Raw genomic sequence first — 22,918 nt, forward strand, 5'->3', positions numbered from 1 at the left:
CATTGTTCTACAGTCTCTCCCTCTTCTATCTTCCGGGATAGCGCCTCTACATCCTCTAGTGGGAATCTCCAGTGGCACGTGACACCCTTTCAATACCACCTCCTGTTATAATTGCTGTGGGTTTATCCCCCGTCCCCCTACACTACAACTAGCCCTGGAATGTTGGGTCTTAATCTCTCCTTGTCTTTTGAACACAGTCCCTGGCAAATAAGGTTTTTGAATTTATAAATTAATGAGTCGTGTTCTGTCCTGTGGATATGAATTAAAATTGGGTCTACATCTTAAGAAAAAATTGAGGGGCGCCTGGGTGGCTCAGTCGGTTGGGCGTCTGACTTCCGCTCAGGTCACGATCTCGCGGTCCGTGAGTTCGATCCCTGCATCGGGCTCTGGGCTGACAGCTCAGAGCCTGGAGCCTGTTTCGGATTCTGTGTCTCACTCTCTCTGATCCTCCCCTGCTCATGCTCTGTCTCTCTCTGTCTCAAAAATAAAGAAATGTTAAAAAAAAAAAAATTAAAAAAAAAAGAAAAAAATTGAGCCACTCAATATACAAAGCTAGGCAACTTGCAGTGTGCAGCCCAAAGCTATATATCTTACAACTTTATAGAATAAGAAGTGAAATCATTTTTGTTTGGCCAGCATGTTCATGCTTTCCACAAAAAAACTAATAGTGCTTGGCTCTGAAACACACACTCAAACAGAAAGATATGAGTTAATGTGTAAAAGCTACTTCGCAATGGGATTTAAATCCTTAACAGAGTAGTCTCCTGACACTATGGAGCTACTTCTCACACACAAAGAAATCCACATTGCAAGTCTAAGGAGAGATTTGATAGGGTGAGACCTGACCCAGCTGGAGCAGGCAGAGACGGGAGAGGGTTCAAGTGCTAACCCTTGGATGGATCCAAACACAGAGTGCAATACCAGCCATCCCAGAGCAGTGGGAAGTTTCTTGTTTTTGCTTATCTGGAGTCTCTTTCTGCTTCACTGGCTCTATTTCCTCTATTCTGATCCACTTGTCAAGCCGACCTGAATCAGGGAGCGGTGGGCATCGCTCGCAGGAGCAAGATATCCAGGCTGCAGAGTGCTTCTGGGAAAGCACGAGCCTGATGGCCACACACGGCCCTGCCCTCCAGGAACCCACCAGCCTGCAGGAAGCCTATCAGGGACAGGGCACTTCAAGCCTGGGTGGAAAGTTGAGGCACAGAAAAGCAGCAGAGCTCGTTCCCTCCCACCACATTGCTGAAATCTGTGTTGAAAAGACCTTGGCAGGAAAACAACTGACCTCGCATGACCATTATGGCAAGGGAGAGAAAGAATTAAATAATGTCAACAGACTTGAAAATCAGCTTGCAGTGAATCTCCCAAATTTGGGTTTGTGAATAAGAACGATGGAAAAGATGGGGGACAGGTGCCGGGTTCTTCTCCAACTGAAACATGAACTCTTACAAAATGCAGTGGAACTCTAGAAAAGTTATGGGTCATCTCCTGGAAACATGGTGGCAACCTCAGTCAGTTCTAGTTTTAAATTAGAGACATTCTGGAAACACTGAGATGCACTGACAGGCATTTCATCTTTCCAAGGGACGTAGAGAGTATCCTGTTTTAGCAGTTTTGCATAAATGGGCATCAAAGTAAAGGGGGAGTGGGCACTGGCATCCTTGCTCAAAGTTCTGGGAGACAATAGCGCTTTATCTTGGCTTCCTGGTAAGGCAGTCGTCAGGACGCAGCTCTCTGGGTGATTACGTGGCAGCACCATAGCTGCTAACCTTCCACAACCTTAGGTAACAAGCGAAAAATCAGACAGCTCAGCAGGAGGCTTTGCCTTTTTCCTGGCAGCGTGCTGGTAGCCTCTGTCTATAGATTCAACAGCAGCAGTTTTTTCACACGGAAAGCAGGAAGTGCCCTGGCAGTGCGTGTGCTCGTGACTGCTCACATAAAAAAGAACCATAAGCTTACTGTCCTTGGTTTGTTTGCTTTTTTTTACGCTGTAAAATGTAAGCTGAGCCCTCACGCCTCTTATAATTACATTCTCTCAGGTGCCACATGAAACGGTGATTATGAGAAACAAAGTGAAAACGACCTCAATCCTGGGCTGGCCTTTACTGCTGCTTACAATTTAGCCCGATGTTTCCATCACATACTAAGTTGTGCTTCACATCCCTCTATACAACTCGTAAAGACACGCATGGTTGTTACAGTGATGGCCACTGGCTCAACGGGAAGCGTCCCTTAGCCCGGAGGTGAAAAGCAACAGCTGCACAGCGGCGTCCCTGCAGGACCAGACGGGGGCTGGGGGATGGATACCTAGCTGCTTCTCCCGCTCCTCGCGCCGCTCCCGGGCCAGCCGCTGCCGGTCGTCAACCCGCAGCACGGGAGGAGGGTCTGAAAAGGAGAGCAAACACGTTAGTAGAAGAGCAGATTTTCTGATGCTGCTAAATAGCTTTTGGTCCAGTAAATTCGATGGATAAAACATCACGACGTCTTAACAACAATTACCATAGATGGCTATAGTTCCGGTGATACACTTTATTATTACATCGTTTTTCTGAGAACTTCCAAGCATTGATATACTCCAAGATATACTCTCTTATGTAATGTCTTTTTCTTCTGTTCAAAGACATTACATAAGAGAATAGGATTACATATCCTAAGACTTCTCATCACAAGGAGAAAAAAAAAAAACACCTTTTTTCCCCACCCCCATATCTATAGGAGATGATGGATGTTAACTGACCTGACTGGGGTGGGTGATCATTTCACAATATAGGTTAAGTCACATCATTATGCCACACACCTTCGATGTATGGGGTGGCGTATGTCAGTTCTACCTCCACAAAAATGGGGGAAAAGTTTTAAAAAGAAAAAAAAGACACACAGCCAAAAAACAAAAAACCCATTATGTAAAAACATGACATAACTGTAGCCTTTTGCCTGTTTCTATCCAACACTATATACGATGCTTTGTTGTTCTTAAGCTAGTGAACTTCTATCATTTTTATGCTTTAAGAAGGCTGCTCCTCAACAGCAAACAGAATCCTAAGTGAATTTCTACTGAATATAGTATTCAGTGATTACTGATAGATGTTCACCAGTTGGATGTAAGAAGCCCAGCTTTGAAGTCACACATGCAAGAGTTCACTTCCTGTTCTGTGTCTCACTCAATATGTAAATTTGGCTGAGATACCTACCTCTCTACGTCTCAAGTTATGTAGGACATGGGTTTCATGGATTTTTATTTATTACCTATAAAATGGAATAAAAATAGAACCTATCTGACATCACTGTAAGAATTCAATGAAATACTTGAAATGGTGTTAGTATGGTGCCTCGCCCACAAGCTTCAGTAAATTAATTCACTCACTGAACACACGCTGAACATCAACTATGCACCAGGCACTGTTCTATGTGCTGAAAAGAAAGCAGTCAGGAAAACAAAAAGCAAAAAACAAAAATCTCTGCCCTCATGGGAACTGCATTCTACTCAGGGAAACTTGATAACAAGGATAAAAAAGAGATAGAGAATGAGGGGTGCCTGGGTGGCTCAGTCGGTTAAGTGTCTGACTTTGGCTCAGGTCATGATCTCATGGTCCGTGGGTTCGAGCCCTGCATCTGGCTCTGTGCTGACAGCTTGGAGCATGGAGCCTGCTTCGGATTCTGTCTCCCTCTCTCTCTGTTCGTCCCCTGCTTGCACTGTCTCTCTTTCTTTCTCTCAAAAATAAAGATTTAAAAAAATTAAAAGAAAAGAGATACAGAATGAAAACAAGGGAAAAATATATTGAATGTTGCATTGAGATAAATGTTAAGCAGACAACAAGAAAGGGGACTGTGATATGGCAGGAAGGGTATGTTCAAGCATTTTAGACAAGAGATCGTAACTTTCACGTGTAGAGTCCTGATGGAAGGGACAGCTAGCTGTGCAGGTGTTCTAGGAGGTGGAAAGCAGGCACAAAGACCCTGTGGCCACAAGCACCTAACGTGTTTAAGAAATGGGGAGATCGAAGAGCCTGGAACGGAGCGAGATCAGAGAGCACTGGGGCCAGATACGCAAGGGCCAAGGCACAGGGCTCGTTGGTCCTGGCAGGGACTCTGGATTGTACTTGGAGTGAGACGCTGCTGGGAGCTTCCCAGCAGAGACCTACACTAACAGGCTCACTTTGGTACTATATAAAAAAGCAAAATTATAGTAACAATGCTGATGAGAATAATGACCTTAAAATCAGGTTTATTTTCTCCTCTCTTAAAATGACGTATTTTTTTAAGACCTCATGTTAAAAATAGAAACTTACTGGTGCAATACTGTAGACAGCATGGTAGCACTTCATCAACAAATTTAAAGGCTTTATATCCCAAAGGCCTCCTAAATGGCACAGAATTTGCACATTTAGGGGAAATAAAAACTGTACAAAGACCCCTTGGGAGCCTGAAGTGAGAATCATGAGCAAGACTAAGTGATGACATTTTATACCCTTGTTGTTTTAAAGTATGGTTTTTAAAAACTGGTAAAAGGACCCCTCAGTAGGTCCTACTTATTATTATAATGACTTATCAGATTTGCTTATTATTTATGAGATTTCAAACATCTTTTTATATAAGAAAATATTGCTCCTGCCCCCAAAAGGTTTACTTCTGAAGTTTGAAAATGGGCATGTGAACTCCTGCTCAGGCACTTTGTTAAGGGCCACACACGGGGGTGTTTTACTGTCATTTGTTTTTGGTGAAAAGAAGTGACAGCACGACAAATGGCAAAAAAAAGAGCTGTCTAAGCACAAGTCAAAGTGAAGTTAGATCTCTAATGATTAACTCACCACTTTAGTAATATTCCTTAAACAATGAGGTGTACCTGTTCATAAATATAACTGTAAAACTCAAAAATCAACTTTACTAAAAAAAAGGCGTGTAAGCACATTACAGAAAGTCTATAAAAAAGAATTTAATTACTTTGAATTGCATTTATAATTCTGTCACAGGCAATCTATCGATATGAAGGATGTGATGTTGCTAGCTTACTTTCAAGTACGTGCAAATTTCATGCAAAATTTTAAAAAAATTTTGAAAGAAGATTTTAATAACACCATATGGGACATGCACTTACCCTCATGTACCCTTTTACCCAAACCAATTCTGAGAGCCCCCAATCAATAACTGGTTATCAATATAACCCAATTATGAACTGTAATACTTGCCATTTAGATACATTTTTGGAAAACAGCAGTGTGAGAGGTGCTTTTTTTGTTTTTTTGTTTTTTTTTTTTTTTTGCAAGAGGTGGTTTCTATACTCTCATTTCATATGAAGATTATGCTCCTCACACGTAACAAACTGCATCCTGCCTGATCACACAATTTATAAGAAACAAGGTTGTATACGGAGTTGCACAAATATACCAGTTAATCCCTATAAATAAGGCCAATGCTTACAAGTGCAATGATTCCCACTGATCTTTGAGATCAGGGCTGAAGTGATAATCACTATTCAGTAGGGGATCAGATTTGAGGAAGTAAAGAAGTAGGGCATAGTGATTGTGATATGCTAGATGATTCTGGTTGGTTTAGGAACCTGGGATTAGCAAATGTGAAATTGTAGAAGGAAAAAGGCATTCAGTTTAAACTGTTTCCATCCTTTTGATTACATCAAGAGAGAGTCACTTTGGTGCTAGAATGCCAATAATACTTATGGCAGATTAAAGATGGCTATGAACGGGGGTGGGGAGGAACAGAGCCTTGTTGGTTTTGTTCACGGCTTATTCCCAATCCCAGGACTACACCTGGCAGAAAGGAGAACATTCAGTAAGTATCAAACGAATGAGCAAACAACCTTAGCTAATCTTCAGAGCCTTTAAACTTCCACAAACACGCACCAATAGGGGCAAACAAACAGCTATCTTGTATTTGATAACAGACTTAAAAAAAATATAAATGCTAGCAGTTATAGTTTTAATAACCAAAACCGGATAAAAAATATCTTTAAAGATAGATTTCCAAAAAGGACAACATTTAATTGAATAATTCTAAGTAAATAGTGCATTTTCTGTGATTCTTTGTCTCCCTCTCATCTCCATCCTCCTATCACTTTTCCCGGGAACGAAATCAAGGTACAGAAAGTAAATGAATAGCATGAACTTTCTCACTGCTTCCTGATTGACCTAACATGGTCAGAAGGCAAAATGGTAAGAGCAACAGAGTGTCTGTGTGAGTCCGCTCGCAGCAAGGAGCACTCTGCATTCAACCTCCTGCCTGTGCGGACTCACGAGCGGGGTGGCCGCCCACACTGGGGCACTCTTACGTGTGACAGGGAGTGCTGTGGATATCCTGTCTTCGATGACATGTAGAAGCCTGGACCACAAACTAGAACTCAGTGACTCTCGCAGATGAAGAAAGTCAACTCGCTCTGACAAGGCTTTCTCAAGAGCTTTGACTTCCACCTGAACAACTACTGTTTACGCGGTAGATAACTTCATCAGGGCTTGCATTTTACAAAGCTCTTTCATACACATTATTGTTTCATTCTTCACACTAGCTCCATGAGTTAGCAGAGCATGTGTTCATTCAACGACGAGTTCTTAGGCCTATTTTCCAAATGAGAAAGTGGAGGGAAACGTCTGTGAAAAGGAAGGCGGCACAGCAAAGTGTTGGAGCTAGTTCTTAAAGCCACATCCCTCACTCAGTCCGTGCCCTTGAGCACATCATGGCACCAGGAGAGTCATTACAATGGCAGGATGTAGCAGCCAGGGAAGGCCTGAAAGATTCCAAGGCCTTCATTCCTCTGTGAGGGAAACGATTTATACACAGTAATGAAATTTTTAGTGGTTCTTTTAAAGACTTGTGGTGGAGGGTGATAAAGGGATAGGAATTAAGAGGAATTTTTAATGAACTTGAGTTTCTGCTTTTCTCAGGTATGTATAGTGCATTAAGAGACTATAATTCTCTTCTGATTAGGTCACACTCTGGATCGTTTGGAGGCAGCTGATGGAGTCCTGAAGAGCCAGCTCCCACTTTGTAGACATGGACAGATCCATGACTTTACAAATGGTCTCTTTTGGTCTGGGTCCAAGTATTCACAGCTGAGAATACTGGTCTTTTCTGGAGAACATGAGACATTGTGAGCTCACACTTATAAACCACAAGCGCCTTGGGGCGCCTGGGTGGCTCGGTCGGTTAAGTGTCCGACTTCGGCTCAGGTCATGATCTCACGGCCCGTGAGTTCGAGCCCCGCGTTGGGCTCTGTGCTGACAGCTCAGAGCCTGGAGCCTGCTTCAGATTCTGTGTCTCCCTCTCTCTGTGACCCTCCCCCGTTCATGCTCTGTCTCTCTCTGTCTCAAAAATAAATAAACGTTAAAAAAAGAAAATTAAAAAAAAAAAAAAACCACAAGCGCCTTCCATACATGTTTTAAAGATAAAATATTAACAATCTGAATGTTATTAACATCAAAGAGATGTTCTAGACTTTTCCAGTGAATTTTAAGTATCAGAAGGTAAAGGAGGGAAACACATTTAACTAAAATTTACTGAAATAAAAGAGACTCTGAGAAATCATTTGGTCAGGATGCCCATATCAGGTGAGAGCAATACTCAAAATATCCCAAAATTTAGCACATACTTTACTGTTTTTTCAAGTTCTGGAGAATGAAAATTAATGAACTGCTCTAGACAGACATTCCCATGACTTGTATCCCATAAATTAAAGGTTTTACTCAAGCCTCACCATCCAACATGAAATCTCTTATATCATCCTTTGGAGATACTAAAGAAAATAACATGGTGGTTTTAAAAACGAGACCCGGGGGGCGCCTGGGTGGCTCAGTCGGTTAAGCGGCCGACTTTGGCTCAGGTCATGATCTCGCGGTCCATGAGTTCGAGCCCCGCGTCGGGCTCTGTGCTGACAGCTCAGAGCCCGGAGCCTGTTTCAGATTCTGTGTCTCCCTCTCTCTGACCCTCCCCTGTTCATGCTCTGTCTCTCTCTGTCTCAAAAATAAATGTTAAAAAAAAAAAATTAAAAAAAACAAAAATAAAAATGAGACCCGTTGACGAACCTCTGCTTATCTGTATATACAAGAAAGCAGATACATGATGCTTAAAAGGTCTAATCTGAATGGTCAGAGGGGAGAGAGGGGGGGATGGGCAAAATGGGCAAGGGGAGTGGGAGATACAGGCTTCCAGTTACAGAAGGAAGAAGCAGCAGGGATAAAAGGGAATATAATCAATGATACTGTAACAGTGTTGTATGGTAACAGATGGTAGCGACACTTGTGAGGATAGCGTGACTAGTAGAGTTTTCCAATCACTATGTGATACACCTGAAACTAATGTAACACTGTGTGTCAACTATACTAAAGAAAAAAAAAGATAATATGAAATGAAATGTCTCCCTCATTTAACTTGACTTCAGCAATATAATTTTTTTTTAACGTTTATTTATTTTTGAGGCAGAGAGAGACAGAGCATGAATGGGGGAGGGTCAGAGAGAGAGGGAGACACAGAATCTGAAGCAGGCTCCAGGCTGTGAGCTGTCAGCACAGAGCCCGACACGGGGCTTGAACTCAGGGACCGCAAGATCATGACCTGAGCCGATGTTGGACGCTCAATCGACTGAGCCACCCAGGCGCCCCATTGACTTTAGCAATATAAATCAAATGGCTCTATAAAGAGATGGCCGTCTGAGGTGGGAAGATTTTTTTTTTTTTGGCCTCTGTAGTCTCTAGGCACTCTACATCTCTTTCTTATCACACTGCAAATTCGGTGTTAGAATGACCTATTCATAGACTGGTTTACTCCATCACACTGTCAACCAGAGGGTATGGATTATGTTTTTTTTTTTTATTAAAAAATTTTTTTAATGTTTATTCATTTTTGAGAGACAGAGCATGAGCGGGGAAGGGGCAGAGAGAGAGGGAGAGACAGAATCTGAAGCAGGCTCCAGGCTCTGAGCTGTCAGCACAGAGCCCGACGCGGGGCTCGAACTCACAAGCTGCGAGATCATGACCTGAGCTGAAGTCGGATGTTCAACCGACTGAGCCACCCAGGTGCCCCTATGTTTTTTTTTAATAATAAATCCCTTAGTGCTTAGATAGTGCTAACACCAGATGAATAAACAAGGTATCAAGACATAAAAGCATAAACTCCACAGTAAAGAATGGTAGAAATTAGAAGTGGTGGTTGGTGGGGAAAGCAAGGGGACAACAGCACCTACCATTCAGCTATGTTTAATTCCCACAGTAAAACAAACGAGGTTTTCATGCTAAAGGACTCTGCTTCTACAAGGATCCTCACCTGAGTACAAGAACACAAGTCTACCAGAATAAGGCCTGTGAGGACAGGGATCCTGTTTTGCTCACCCGGTGCCTCTCACGGTCCCGGGCACAGAACAACTAGTCAATAAGTAGTAGATGGTGGTTGAGTGGTTGGCAGATAAATGAATGGATGAAAAGGAAAACTGATGAAACGGTGAATCTCAGCCTGCTAATTAAAATTCCGTTGAACCTACATACACATCATTTCCCGTGAAGGGCTGCTCATGCAATACCTGCAACAGCACTTGATATTTGTCCTTCTTCTAAGTAACAAGCCAGATTCATCTGCTCTGTTAAGATCTTTACCCACATGGACCCCACCCCCTACAACAAAACTAGGTATAATGGAAAATGTTTCCGTTGAGACCAGAAAGAGTTATTTCCATCTTGATTCTCACTGTTCTTGAGGGACTTCAGTCTTAGATGCTGCCTGAAGCAGGTTTCCGATGCCCTCATGGGTTGTGCACTTGGGCCTGTGCCCTCCTCTTACTGTTTACCACCATACTGGACATAGGTCTCTCCCAAGGACCACACAATGACTGCTGGGTACCTGGAAGCAGCTTCATCGTCTATTCAACTCTTTATGTTTACAGACTCTTTGCTTCTTTGTATCACTGAATGGAACAGACCATGAATCACAGGTTATTAAATGAAATTACTGTGTAGGTGTACAATCATTGCAGGGAATAGGGAACAAAAAGATAATTCTAGACCAGCTTTGCTACGTGTGAAGATTGCCTTAAATGGTTTTTGAAAATGTCACAAAAAAGATATGCGATAATGTACCTGGGCACATAGATACAAAAAAAATTGTGTCATATGCATCATTTCAAAAGAGAATAGTAAAATGATCACCTCTTATACATTGTTTGGCAGTAAACAATGCACCCACACACGTCATTCTCACCGACTGTCAAAATGATTCTGAGAGATAAGCAGGGCATGTATTTGAATCTCCATTTTAAATAGAAAAAAATCGAGGCTTTAAGAGGTTCTCTGACTTAAACTCATACAGGCCAGTAGGAGTGTGTGTCTTTTGGTAGCAGAACCAGAACCAAGCTCCTAAATTCTAGCAATGCCTTAAGGCTTTAGGGACAACCTTTTTTTCTATAGCAAACACGATGTATAGTACCTGGTTTATTTCCTGAGTAGTTGCTATTTTGTCCTGAAATAGCAGAGGGCCGGTTGGAGGCGGTTTTCTTATCATGCACTTTGTAGCTGTCAGGTGCTATACAAATGAGACAAAAGAGAAAAGACATATTTAGTTTCTTAAAATTTATTCAGAAACATTCACCTAATCAACGTTTGCTGCTAACCTTTGTGTTGGGTACTAGGCTAGATTCAGGAAATAAAAAGACGAAGCCGTTACAACTCTTGCCCGTTCAGTGGTAACGACACATCCCCAAATCAATGGCCACGGCTCCACCAATCCTATAGAAGTGGCAAGTTCAAGGGTCCATGAAATCATTTACCCCAGTAGTCCCAGTTTATACATAAAGCAACCATGTGGAGGCATGACTGCTATCCAAAGTCTCTGATTGTACTTCTTACAAAGTTCATGCATTAGGAACCCCCAAAATTCCAAGAACATATATGTCACCAAAAAGGAACCAGGAGATATAATTTACCAGGATTTTGAAAAAGCCTCTGACAAAACTTCCATAACAAAGATTATTAAACAGACTAAGGGAAATGTATTCTAGGAAAGGAATGAAGAGGAGAAATACCAGGTAATTGCTTATATCAAGTATAGGATCCTATACTTTAAATATATTGCTCTTTTTTCTTTACCCATATTACTTTATTTAATGTATTTTCAGAGGATATTTAAAGGATGTCTGCTACTGTTTCAGATACAAATCATGCCAAAAACCAAGCCAGTGAGTGTCCCTGCCTCCTACTCTCTGCCTTAAAACCTGCACTGCCCCGTCTTCCCCACCAATTAAGGCAATTCCATCCTTCCACATGATCATACCCCAAACCCTGGACTCATCCTTGACTCCTCTCTTGCTATCACTCCCCACGTTCAATCTGTTTAGTAAGTTCTTTCGGCTCAACCTTACAAAACATCTTGCCACCTCTACTGCTAGCTTTATGGTCATTTCCTCCCTGTGTGGTTGCAATATCCTCTTACCCGGTCTTCCCGATCCTCCCACGGACCCCCGTTAGTCTATTCTCATCTCAGCAGCCAGAGTGATCCCATTAAAACACAAGTCACATCACTCTTCTGTTCAAAACTCTCCAACAGCTCCCACTCTGCTCAGGGTAAAACCCAAGGTCTCCACCACGGCCCAGAAGGTACTATATGGTCTGGCCTTTACCTTGTGCCACTTTCCCTCTTAATTACTCAGCTCTAGTGATACTCAGTTCATCGCAGACCTTTGAGCGGACTTGAAATGTTCTTGTCTCAAATAAGCAGGTGGATTTCTGGGTCTCTGCTCACATATGACATTAGAGTTCTACTGAATTGTTTATACTTTTTCAAAGTTTATTTATTTATTTTTGAGGGCGGGAGGGGCACACAGAGAGAGAATCCCAAGTAGGCTCTGTGCTGTCAGCGCAGAGCCTGACATGAGGCTCCATCCCACTAACTGTGAGGTCATGACCTGAGCCAAAATCAAGAGCTGGATGCTTAACTGACTGAGCCACCCAGGCACCCCCCATTCTTGAATTGTTTTAAGTACCACCCCTACCACTCATCACCTCGCACACCTAAGCCTGCTTTGTTTGCAGCCCTTGCCCCCTGACATATTACATGCTGGCTCCCTCTCCATGAGGCTGAGGAAATTGACACTATCTAGAAAACAAGAATTGTTTGCCCAAGAGTTTTTTAAACTGAAAGGGTGCTATAATAATTATGCTTCAAGAAGACTAAATTTAAAAACTATTCTCAAGGTGTATTAAAAACAAATCACTAAGAAAATAAATTCCCTAAATTTACCTTTGACATCTACATGGGGAATGCACCAAACTTCTGTGGCTCTCTTTCAATTACATATAGTGTTAGCTGTGGAAAATCAAAGACTAAATAGTAAAATTATCTTATACAACTCTTTTAAAATAGCCCAGTTTTGATCTGTTTGCTTCAAATAACAGCTTAAAACACAAATATTGATCGACTGAAGTTTTATTTATGAAGCTTCCTTTGCTTTATTTGCAAGGAAAGGTCTGTAAAGATACAGTAAAAACAAGCAGATAGCAAACAAAAAATTAAACAGCAAAAGGCCTCACTCAGTGGTTTCTGATAGGACTTTGCTACTAGAAATTTTACCAGGCAAGCTACCACTGGAAAAGAGCAACACTGTACATAGTTGACACACAGGCCCTGACACTGATCCAGAAGGGAAATCAGAAAGTAGGTTGGCTCCTTTAATGCTGCAACATATCCTCTCATCCCACTTGCCAAAAATTAGTTGCCAGTTATCACCATGTGGCAAGTGAAACCCATGCTGGTCAGTCTTGACCTCTAGTCTCACATCTTTAGAGATAGCATCTAAAAATAAAAAAATAAAAAAAAATGACTGTATTTGGAACCTTTGTTGCTTACTGTGTATAGAACAATCTTTCTCCTTATTCTGCAAGTTAATCTTATTAAAATTGCTCATAAATAAGTTAGTTGTTAAGTAACATAACAGAAGGAAGCAGAATGCAACACATACTTGGAGTCCTAGGATTATAATTTTCTTTTTGTTATACAGCTACCTCCAGAACTCAGGAAGTAAAGCCTTAATTAGTAAGCTTTTTAAGAATCTTCTATTTATTATTTTTAGTTAAGTGACAAGGACTTAGAATGATTTGATTAGAATATATTTCAAACGTATTTCTTTCTTTCTTGCCTTACTATATCTGACGTAATTTAATCTTTCTCTGGTGATTGCCTATCTGCTGTGTCCCCAGGTCCTGACAATAGACATCAATCCTAACTGAATATTACATAACAGTCTCCTCTGAAGGAGATTAAAAAGGCTGCAACACATGTTCAGTCCAAGTGATTATTCCAAATAATAACTAATAAAAAGCTTCTTCTGGGTGGGGGAGGGAGGGCTATACTTGCTTTATTATCTTGAAATTCAAATGTAAAAAATACATTTCTGTCAAACTGGAGGTCTGGTTACTCAAATCCCCATCTATCTGCATCTGACTTCCATCGGATCTGCTCTGGCTGAACATCTATCTGCCTGCCCTCTTTATTACTATCTGAATCTCAGTAATTCATTTCTATTCCAGAAGACTTCCTATTCATTCTATCCCAGAAGACTTTCTGAGTCCTGTTTATAACAAGACAAATTTAAAATCTTAAAAATGTTTATGTGCATGAAAAACCAACATTTAATTTAGTAAAATAAAAGTAATTTAAAAAATGGTCTGTTTAGTCCAAGATTATATACTGTTAATGTCTAACCTGTAGGCTGGACATTCACCTGAAGTTTTTAGGTTATCTTTCTGCTTTTCTATCAGTCTTTCCCTTCCACCGCTGTAAGAGTTCTTATTTCTCCAAACACCTCTCTGGTTGACACTCTATTGTGATAAGAGGGAAGATATAAAGTCAAACAGATCTGGGCTCAGGTGATATTCAGGAAGTTTCTTGACTTCTCTGAGTAGGTAAGTGTCTGTGTGCGTGTGCGGGGTGGGGGGCATACTGCCTACTCACAGGGCTGCTGGGAAGATTAATGGAAAACATGTATGTTAAGAATCTGCCATACGGCTTAGCACACCGACGGGTGTTTAACAACCATTCCTTTTCTCTCTTTCCCCCTTCCATGGAGGTTCTGGGCCCCCCACACCCACAACACTTGCGTGGTGTAGCAGTGTGTTTGCAAGCTTTGAGGAAACGGTATGTGCTTTGGTGTCAGGTGACCTGGCTGTGTCCTAAATGGGCTGTGAATCCTCAGCAGGCTTAACCTCTCCATCTTAACTTTCCCATATGTAAAGAGGGACGATGCTTACTTTCAGGGCTGTGAAAATTAACGAGACCCCTGGGCCCACCACGAGGCTCAATAAATGGTAGAAAGCATTTTTTGGCGCTCTCCTTATTCCCTACACAAATGTGGGAAATTGGATTTCTGTGTCTCCAGGGCTTTGCTTACCCAGTACCAACAGGGACAGTAAACTTGTGTCAACTTGGTGACAGTGGTCCTGGGGTGCAAAGTCTGACTCACCTGCTGGCTTCAGAGGGGTTTTTTTTTTTTTTTAACTCAGCTACAATCACACCTCTTGGGGGCCCTCAGGTAGGCCAGGCTTGTTGGTATGGGTTTTAGGGTACAAGCTTCCTTTGGAAGAGGTAATCCTCAGTGTTTCTGGGACTTACAGAGATAACAGTTTTCTGAGATTTTTTTTTTTTTTTTTTAGAGAGCGAGAGTGAGCAGGGGAGGGACAGAAGGAGACAGGTGGGGGAGAGAGAATGAGAGTCTCAAGCAGGCTCCGTGCTCAGCGTGAAGCCCAACGCGGGGCTCAATCCAACAACCATGAGACCATGACCTGAGCTGAAATCAAGACCAGACGCTTAACCGACTGAGCCACCCAGGCACCCCAAAGAAGTGACAGATTTGAGTCAGAGCTTGAGCACCATCCAGGTCAGAAGGGATTAACAACTGAGGACCTGAAATGGAACTTCCTTCTTTTTTCTTCCCTCTCTTTTTAAAGACTTTATTTTTAAGTAGTCTCTGCACACAACGTGGGGCTCAAAGTCACAACCCTGAGATCAAGAGTCACATGTTCCACTGACTGAGCCAGCCAGGCTCAGATTTAATGCCCTTCAAGTTACCATCACATTAGGTAAAATGAGCCAAAAAAAAAAAAAAAAAAAGAAAGAAAGAAAGAAAGAAAGAAAGAACAAACCCAAACCCTCCATTATAATAATGGGAAATAAAATCTTGTGATTTGGTTTTAAAGCAAAGTACAGGGAATTTCACTACTTGAGAACACAATGAAAATAATTTATTTAAGATTTCCAACATTTAAAAAACTGGAAATCCTAGACGACTAGCAGACAGGATTGCATATACCATTTTTTATTTTATCATTAAAAAATACCATTTCTTAAATGACTCAGGTGATTTTCCAGGATTAATTTGAATCTCTTTCATTTTTTTATAAAGAAAACTGAGTCATCCTCCATGATGCTCAATAAGTGTTTGCTAGCCTTGTAAAATCTCTATTGATCTTCCTGCTAGCTTGAAAGCTTTATTCCATTAGTGCCACATCTGAGAGTGTTAAAGAGGAAGGATGCAGAGAAGCATCCTTGCGGTCTGGGGTTCTGTCTCTCTCTAAACCACTCTGAAACAAAATATAGAGACGACAGACATTTGGAGCTTTCATCTGGTAAAAATCCTGCAGCTCCAGTAAATGCCCCAGCCGCACCTCTAAAATCCATATCCTCTACAATTCACTGTGTTCCTTGCAATGACTTCCCATAAAGGTCACGGGCTCTCACTGCTTTGTTTCTATTTTTGGCTTTACGGTCTGTTGAAGAGTCTCTCTCGACAGATCAAAATAATGGGTCCCAACAAATGCTCAATTTAGTAAAAAAGCTTACTCTGACGAGACATTTATGACTACCACCTTAGGAACCGTCCCGAGTTTAAATCTCACTGAATGACATGTGGTCTTGACGTCCACAAGGCTAATGTATTCCTGTCACTATTTTTAATAGAGTTTAGCCATCAGGCCCAGGTCTATATGGGTTCTTCTTTGCTCTATTGTTCAGCTGGACTTGGTGGACACCCGGCTCAGGGTACGCGAACAGCTTTGGGACAGACTAAGTTAGAGGACAGAACAAGAGGTTGAGCCACAGGCAATTGCCACTTCTGTAGTAAAAACATGGATGAGGGCCCCTGGGTGGCGCAGTCGGTTAAGCGTCCGACTTCAGCCAGGTCACGATCTCGAGGTCCGTGAGTTCGAGCCCCGCGTCAGGCTCTGGGCTGATGGCTCGGAGCCTGGGAGCCTGGAGCCTGTTTCCGATTCTGTGTCTCCCTCTCTCTCTGCCCCTCCCCGGTTCATGCTCTGTCTCTCTCTGTCCCAAAAATAAATTAAAAAAAAAAAAAAAAAAACGTTGAAAAAAAAAAAATGGATGGATATTGCAAGTTCATAGGTCTACCCTAAAAGATTCAGTTTGCCTGTGCGGGAAAGACTTAGCACAGCAGGCGTCAGGGAGCTCTCCTTTGAAAGGCCTGGTTTTGCTCCAATAAATCTTAGCTCTGAGTCTGACTATAAGCGGAGTCCTGAATCTTCCTAATGAATGAATCACAGAGCCTGGGGTGGTCTTGACAGACCCTTGGCACACTAAAAAAATTACTTATTTGAAAATGTGACTACAGAACACAGTTGTGGCTGGCAGTTGAAGAATGTTATTGTTTAAAAAAAAAAAAAACAACAGAGAACGATTACAGAGTACTTTTCAGGCAATTCAGTGTTTCACCTAAAATCTTCTGCTGTAGCATCCTTTTACTTATTTACTTGACCGTTAAATTTTGTTCTGATAGAGCTGCCAGGAGTATTGCAACATAGATATTAAAGGTTTTATCCAATGTTATTAATGACATTTGCATCATAACAAGGACAGAAAGCAAACCTCAAATGACTCTTCTGATTGTTCTACATAATGGAGTGCTTCTCAGTTTAAATTCCTCATAATTGTATGTGAAATTATAGGAATGGTGAGGATCAAGGGAGCTGACACCAGACAAACCTGGGTTCAATTTTCTGCTTTACCTTTGTTTTCTTATTACTGGTAGACAGCACTCGACTCGGGGACACCTTGTGCTCAGGACTAGGAAGAAAAATTAATGTGTCTCCTGCTACCACTTTTCTTTTTCTGAATCCCTAAATCCCTAATTCTAGGTTACTTCTTCAAACTCTGTTTTGGAGCTTCCGATTCCCCCAGTATTTTCTCTTCTCTTCAGAAAAGTGGTCTCCTCTTCCAGCCTGAAGCATGTTAGTCACTTTCAAGTCTGCATTTCTAAGTATGCTCTCTCAAATACAGTCCCGGTCTCCCACCTCTAGGGAATATATGCTCCTGTATCTGTGTGATCACTGGAAACTATGCCAAAAGGCAAACTAACTGTCCTCACAAAATCAGCTAACCCCGATTGTCAGTCACTTTGTTATCGTATCAATGGAACCACCACACTCCCAGGGTCAGAAATGTTCATTTTTTTCCCAATAAACATTTACAGGCACACTCACGGGCCAGCCACTGTACCGTGCACAAAGAGCACAAAGATCAGAGGACACAACATCTACTTGCAAGATGCTTATTAACTTTTGGAGGAGACAATATGAAAACACATGAAATTGTAGCCATGGATCAATTCACTTTTTAAAAGTCAATATACCACAGAGGATTAATAACCAAGCAAATGATGTAGGTAGTACTACAGGGAGTCAGAGGTGGGAGAAGACACTAAGGGCGTAGTAGTGATACAAAACTTCATCAGATAAAGCTCTACAAGAATGGAGAGAATCTGTGTAAGTGAAGAGTGAAGCAGAGAATATTTATGGTTGGAGGATGCCATAAGCAAAATTATCTAAGCAATTAAAAAAAAAAAAAAGATAATCAGGGCACTGTCCAGTCAGAGCAGCAGGTTTAAGACGGTAGGCAGTTGAAAATAAGACAAACAGGCTGAGGTCAATGCCTCCTTGAATTCCAAGTTTGTGTGGACTTTACCCTGAAGGCAGTGAAAGTCATTGGAGTGTGTGCTGTGGACCTTCTGGCTGTGAGCTACTGTAACTTCGGGGGATTCTGGGTAAATAAGAAGTGAAGCCCTACAACGAGCCTGTTGGAAGTGTATAAAAAGTGTCTACCATCTTAACAGAAACAGTAAAAGGAAACCAGACTAAAACAGACATCTTAAGAATTCTGCTTTCTGCATAATTTCATAATTATTCAGATTTTCCCATTCACCCTTAAGATGTACCCAAGAGATAAGTACTTGACCATTAAGGGAACACAGTGACCCAACTGATCACAGTGAAAACCTTGCCTGTCTGTCATCGACGCAACACAGAACAGGAAGATTAGTCAGTGCGGTCGTCCAAGAAGGGAGCCCAGGGCAGCGAGGTAGCACCACCCAGGGATCCTCCCTAAGGCTTCGGGGTCTCCTCTGCTTCGAATCCTGCAGGAAATGGGACCCCAGCCACCAACTCCATGGAGCAAGGGCAGTGGGGAGGATGAGGAAATGCAGAATGGAGGACATATGCCTGGTTGGGAAACAGGTGGGGTGTTTTGAAGGTCATTTTGCAGGAAGGTCAAGGAAACAAGATGTGGGCAGAGGCTGACTGGTGTCTTTTATCTTTCATAGATCGCCACAGGATAGGGAAGCAGCCTCTGCATTATGCAAATTTATAGGCATTATGCAAATTTATAGGCAGTGTATGTAAGTACAGATGTTGAAAAACAGTGCAGACTCTAATTTGCCCTTCTACACCAGAATAAACCCACTTTGTGGTGTGGTATAAAATCTAGCCACACTTAATTCAACATAGCAATAAGAATAATGAACCATTTATTCAACAATCTATTGCTCATTTCTTGTTGCAAAAACAAATGCAATTAAGAACATATTTGATAATGCATATCAGAGTCTCACGTTTCATCCTTATTCATTCTGCTGACAGAAACAATTCAATTAACATTTGCTTTTTCTCTGTATTTCATGCAGATAAAACAAAAAGTTACGACTTGGTGGCTACCATAGACTGCACGGAGAATTTTAAGTTTAGGGGGAGCTCATTCAAGCAACAATGAACAGTGACTGAGTCATTTTCTGATTACTTCATTTCTGCATGATGAAGAAAAATGAAAAATTTATGACCATGATAGAAAAGGATAGTCAACCAAAAGACAAAGAAATTTGTCCAATACTGAGATAATACAAACCCAATACAAAGACACTGGTTTTATAAATACAATTCAGTATTGTCTACAGTTACATGATCCATGGGAACTGAATCCACCAGAAACACTACTCCTCATCTTTAACTATATCATGAAAACAGGAAGAATGGAATAGGCACACATAGTTATTTATTAATACTTTACACTCCATCAATGTCCAAAAGGAAGTTGCAAAAGTTACACTGAAACGTCAAAGTGAGCATCAAAAATACTGACCAAACATAAATTTTCACCAAAAAAAAAAAAAAAAGATCCAGTTTTTATGTATTAACTCACATATGGTAGGAACAGCATAAATGTTACCTAAATAAGAGCAAAAGATAATTCTGTTAAAACAAGTTACCAAAATATTTTTAAGGGATCAGGAGTGGGCAGTTTGTTTGCCTCTGAAGAGCTCTCATCACAAACCATTGTGCTCTGAGCTTAAAGAACCCTAGATGGTCTCCAATTCAATGGAGCTGGAGTTATTTTGTCTTTGACACTTGGCCGGGTGCAGTATTGTGATAATGCTCTATTTGAGAAACCTGAGGGCAGGGGCCATGCCTTTCATCCTTAGGATCTCCAACTTCAGTGTTTAGCTCGCTATCTGGCACATACGTGACACTGAACAAATGCTTGAAGGGGATGAGAGATGGCTGGAGGGTGGGTGGTGTACCCTGACCAAATTGTGGCAAAAGCCCAGAAAGGGAAAGCATTCTTGACGAGTAAAAAGAAAAAGTATACACTTGTTCATTTTTGATGGCTGCTAAGATTATAGACAAAAGGTGACCAAAAGGATTGCCAGATTACAGTCATACTCACTCTGTGTCAGGAAAAAACCCAGAAAATACTTAATGTAATTCTAGCCTGGTTTTGATGTGACCTCAGGCAAGCCTCAAAATCAAATGACTGCTTTTGCAGCCATATAATAGAAAGGTCTGCCCAGTATCACTTCTAGTGAGTATTCCGGGAATTGGAGCGACAAACTCCAAATACAACAGAATATTGCCTGGACTGCATGGGAAGAAGCAGGAAAACATTACGGCCTCTGTTGGAAATATCAGAAAGGTTACAAAACAAGCATTTCAGCTTGGAGGCATCTGTAAACCCCAACATTTTCCCAAAGCAACAGATTTAATCGATTTGTTTTGATAATCTGCTAAAAAGACAAACATCCATTCTAGCTGAAATGAAGAAAACCACTGTTTAGAAAAGCACACGTCCCATATGTTGTTTTGTGTAAACTATTGGGAATCATTTCTTCAGCTGTTTTGTTTACCACTAAAAGCAGCTACTTGATTCACGGTACAAACTCCTGATACAGTGGGCTGACTGGAACAAACGTGACATCCTTTAAAATCCAACCCGAAACACTTTGATCTAAAAACAAATAAATAAAACAAGCAAAATCCTTCCTTCAGCCAGATGGCAACATTATAAATAGAACAGAAAAGGCAGCATCTTCCACCTGCATTAATATAAACCAGATTAAAAGGCAAGCCTCTTCATCCCCATGGGTGATGTACCTTCCTGGTGATTTATCACCAGATGCTAGCTGCTACACAAATTATCTCTTTCTCTGCTCCATAATACAAGTAATGTTTATGACTAAGCAAAGATGGGGGCAAAGTACAGAAAAGAGGAGGAAAGCCTAACCATATTAAAAGTTTCCTAGTTACACTGAGAAATAGAAAATTAGCTATAGTCTCTGTAATTTACCAAGTTTCAACAGCTGGATAGGGAGTTTATCAAATTAGACCCAATTCAATTAAATCCAATGTGTAATTAAAAGCAACTATTTAAATAACTTGGAGAAAAACAATTACTACTCAACTTCATTACTCTGCTTAATTAAAGTAACCAACCGAAAGAAGATCCTTTTACTTTTAGCAGGATAATGATTTATTTTAAGAAGAAAACTAAAATTGCTGATGCCAACAGTTTACAAATGATTACTACAGGCCACAAAGTAGAAAAGCTTTCATACTTAAAAACAAAATAAAATTATCAAGGTAGAAGATGTATATATAGTTCTCTGAATCCCAAATAACACAGTTTTAAACATTAGTTTTGCAAAGAAATGTGAATGTAATTTTAATCCTATACTATTGAGTTTAATCTGTGAAAAAACCACATATACAAGACTGCAGAATATCAATAATTAACTACTCCTCCTCTGCACAACAGTAAAATACTTAACCCTAAATTTTCTTATGCAAACTCAGAAAAATGCAATAGGAATGAGTGATAACTGATGAAAGGTTAAGGTTATTCCAATTCACTTCAGGTAACAGGAGAACATTTAACCTCCTGTTAAATTGTCTAAATTTATGCGCCAACCCATGGGGCGTCTGGTGGCTCAGTTGTTGGAGCGTCCGACTTCAGCTCAGGTCATGAGCTCGTGGTTCATGAGTTCAAGCCCCACGTCGGGCTCTGTGCTGACAGCTCGGGGCCTGGAGTCTGCTTCAGATTCTGTGTCTTCCTCTCTCTCTGCCCCTTCCCTGCTCATGCTCCCCTGCTCATTCTCTCTCTCTCTCTCTCTCTCTCTCAAAAATGAATAAACATAAAATTTTATTTTCAATTATGGGCCAATCTAGTCTCCCACCGCTGTCACTTCTACATCTGCGTCCTCTCTCATGTTTTCCTCTCTTGTTGGAACATCAGCCTTGCCATCTCTTCAACTGTTTAAATGCAATCCATCTTTTTTCTTTCTTCTTCTTTTTAATATCTTTTTTAAAAAGGTTTATTTATTTATTTTGAGAGAGAGAGAGAAAGAGAGAAAATGAGCAGGAGAGGGGCAGAGAAAGGGAGAGAGAGAGAATCCCAAGCAGGCCCCGCACGGTCAGTGCAGAGCCCGATGGGGGCTCGAACTCACAAAGCATGAGATCGTGACCTGAGCCGAAACCAAAAGTCAGAGGCTTAACCGAATGAGCCACGCAGGTGCCCCAGCTTTTATTTTCTAGCGAAGTTTTAGGTTCACACCAAATTGGGTGGAGAGTTCAGAATTCCCATGTGCCCCTGCCTCCACATATGCACAACCTCCCCCATTATCAACAATATACTGCACTACGGTGGTACATTTGTTTCTATCAATGAACCTACACTGACATAGCATTATCACCCAAAGCCTACAATTCACAGAGTTCACTCTGGGTGTTGTTTTGGGATCTGACAAACATAGAATGTCATGCATTCACCATTACAGCCTGGTAGAGAGTCCAATCCATTTGCCATAGCCCTGCTCAGGTCTCTTTCTCATGAAATCTTTGAAACTATTCCTACCTCCAACACGTTTCTTTCTCTGACTTCTACTGAGCTCCCAAGTCTGCCTCACACTGCCTGGCACTTGATTTCATTCCATCTTATGTTGTTTTTAGAATGTATGCTTCCAAAAGTTCCCAATACTGCTCATCTCACAGGATGCAAAGCAAAAAATGTGCTTTAGAGTAAAAAACCAAACCCAAACAAAAACACACCTGGGGAAAGGCTTGCTGCATTTCTCTCTTGGAAAGTCATACTGTCAATTTGCATAGGGAAGGCTCTGGGCCATTCCGTGCCTGTTACCTAATAAATGTCTACCCAGCACTTTTTTTCTAACAGAACCCTGACTGACCACGACACAGCTCTGGCCAAGAAGTTGAACCCTGCAATTGTTAGGTGGGGTTTGTGAGAATGCTCCTTAAAGGGGACGTGCACTCAAGTGGCATGGCTCCCCACTCTCCCTTTTCCTCCTGTCTTGAAGATGGGTGTGATGTTCAAG

General features: G+C 41.3%; 1 protein-coding gene across 10 annotated transcripts in view; it reads right to left on the reverse strand.

The window, feature by feature from the left end:
- MAP7 (microtubule associated protein 7) overlaps positions 1 to 22,918 on the reverse strand; it is a 178,008-nt gene that overhangs the window by 54,215 nt on the left and 100,875 nt on the right. For all 10 annotated transcript variants that reach the window (XM_078447362.2, XM_078447358.2, XM_078447355.2 and 7 more), the window contains 2 exons: positions 10,417 to 10,512; positions 2,305 to 2,382 (listed from right to left, as the gene is read on the reverse strand). In XM_078447362.2, the coding sequence (XP_078303488.2) occupies positions 2,305 to 2,382; positions 10,417 to 10,512 (174 nt within the window). The remainder of the gene's footprint in view (positions 1 to 2,304; positions 2,383 to 10,416; positions 10,513 to 22,918) is intronic.

This window comes from Panthera onca, chromosome B2, assembly GCF_046562875.1.
Source record: "Panthera onca isolate mPanOnc1 chromosome B2, mPanOnc1 haplotype 2, whole genome shotgun sequence".
Classification (NCBI taxonomy): Eukaryota; Metazoa; Chordata; class Mammalia; order Carnivora; family Felidae; genus Panthera; species Panthera onca.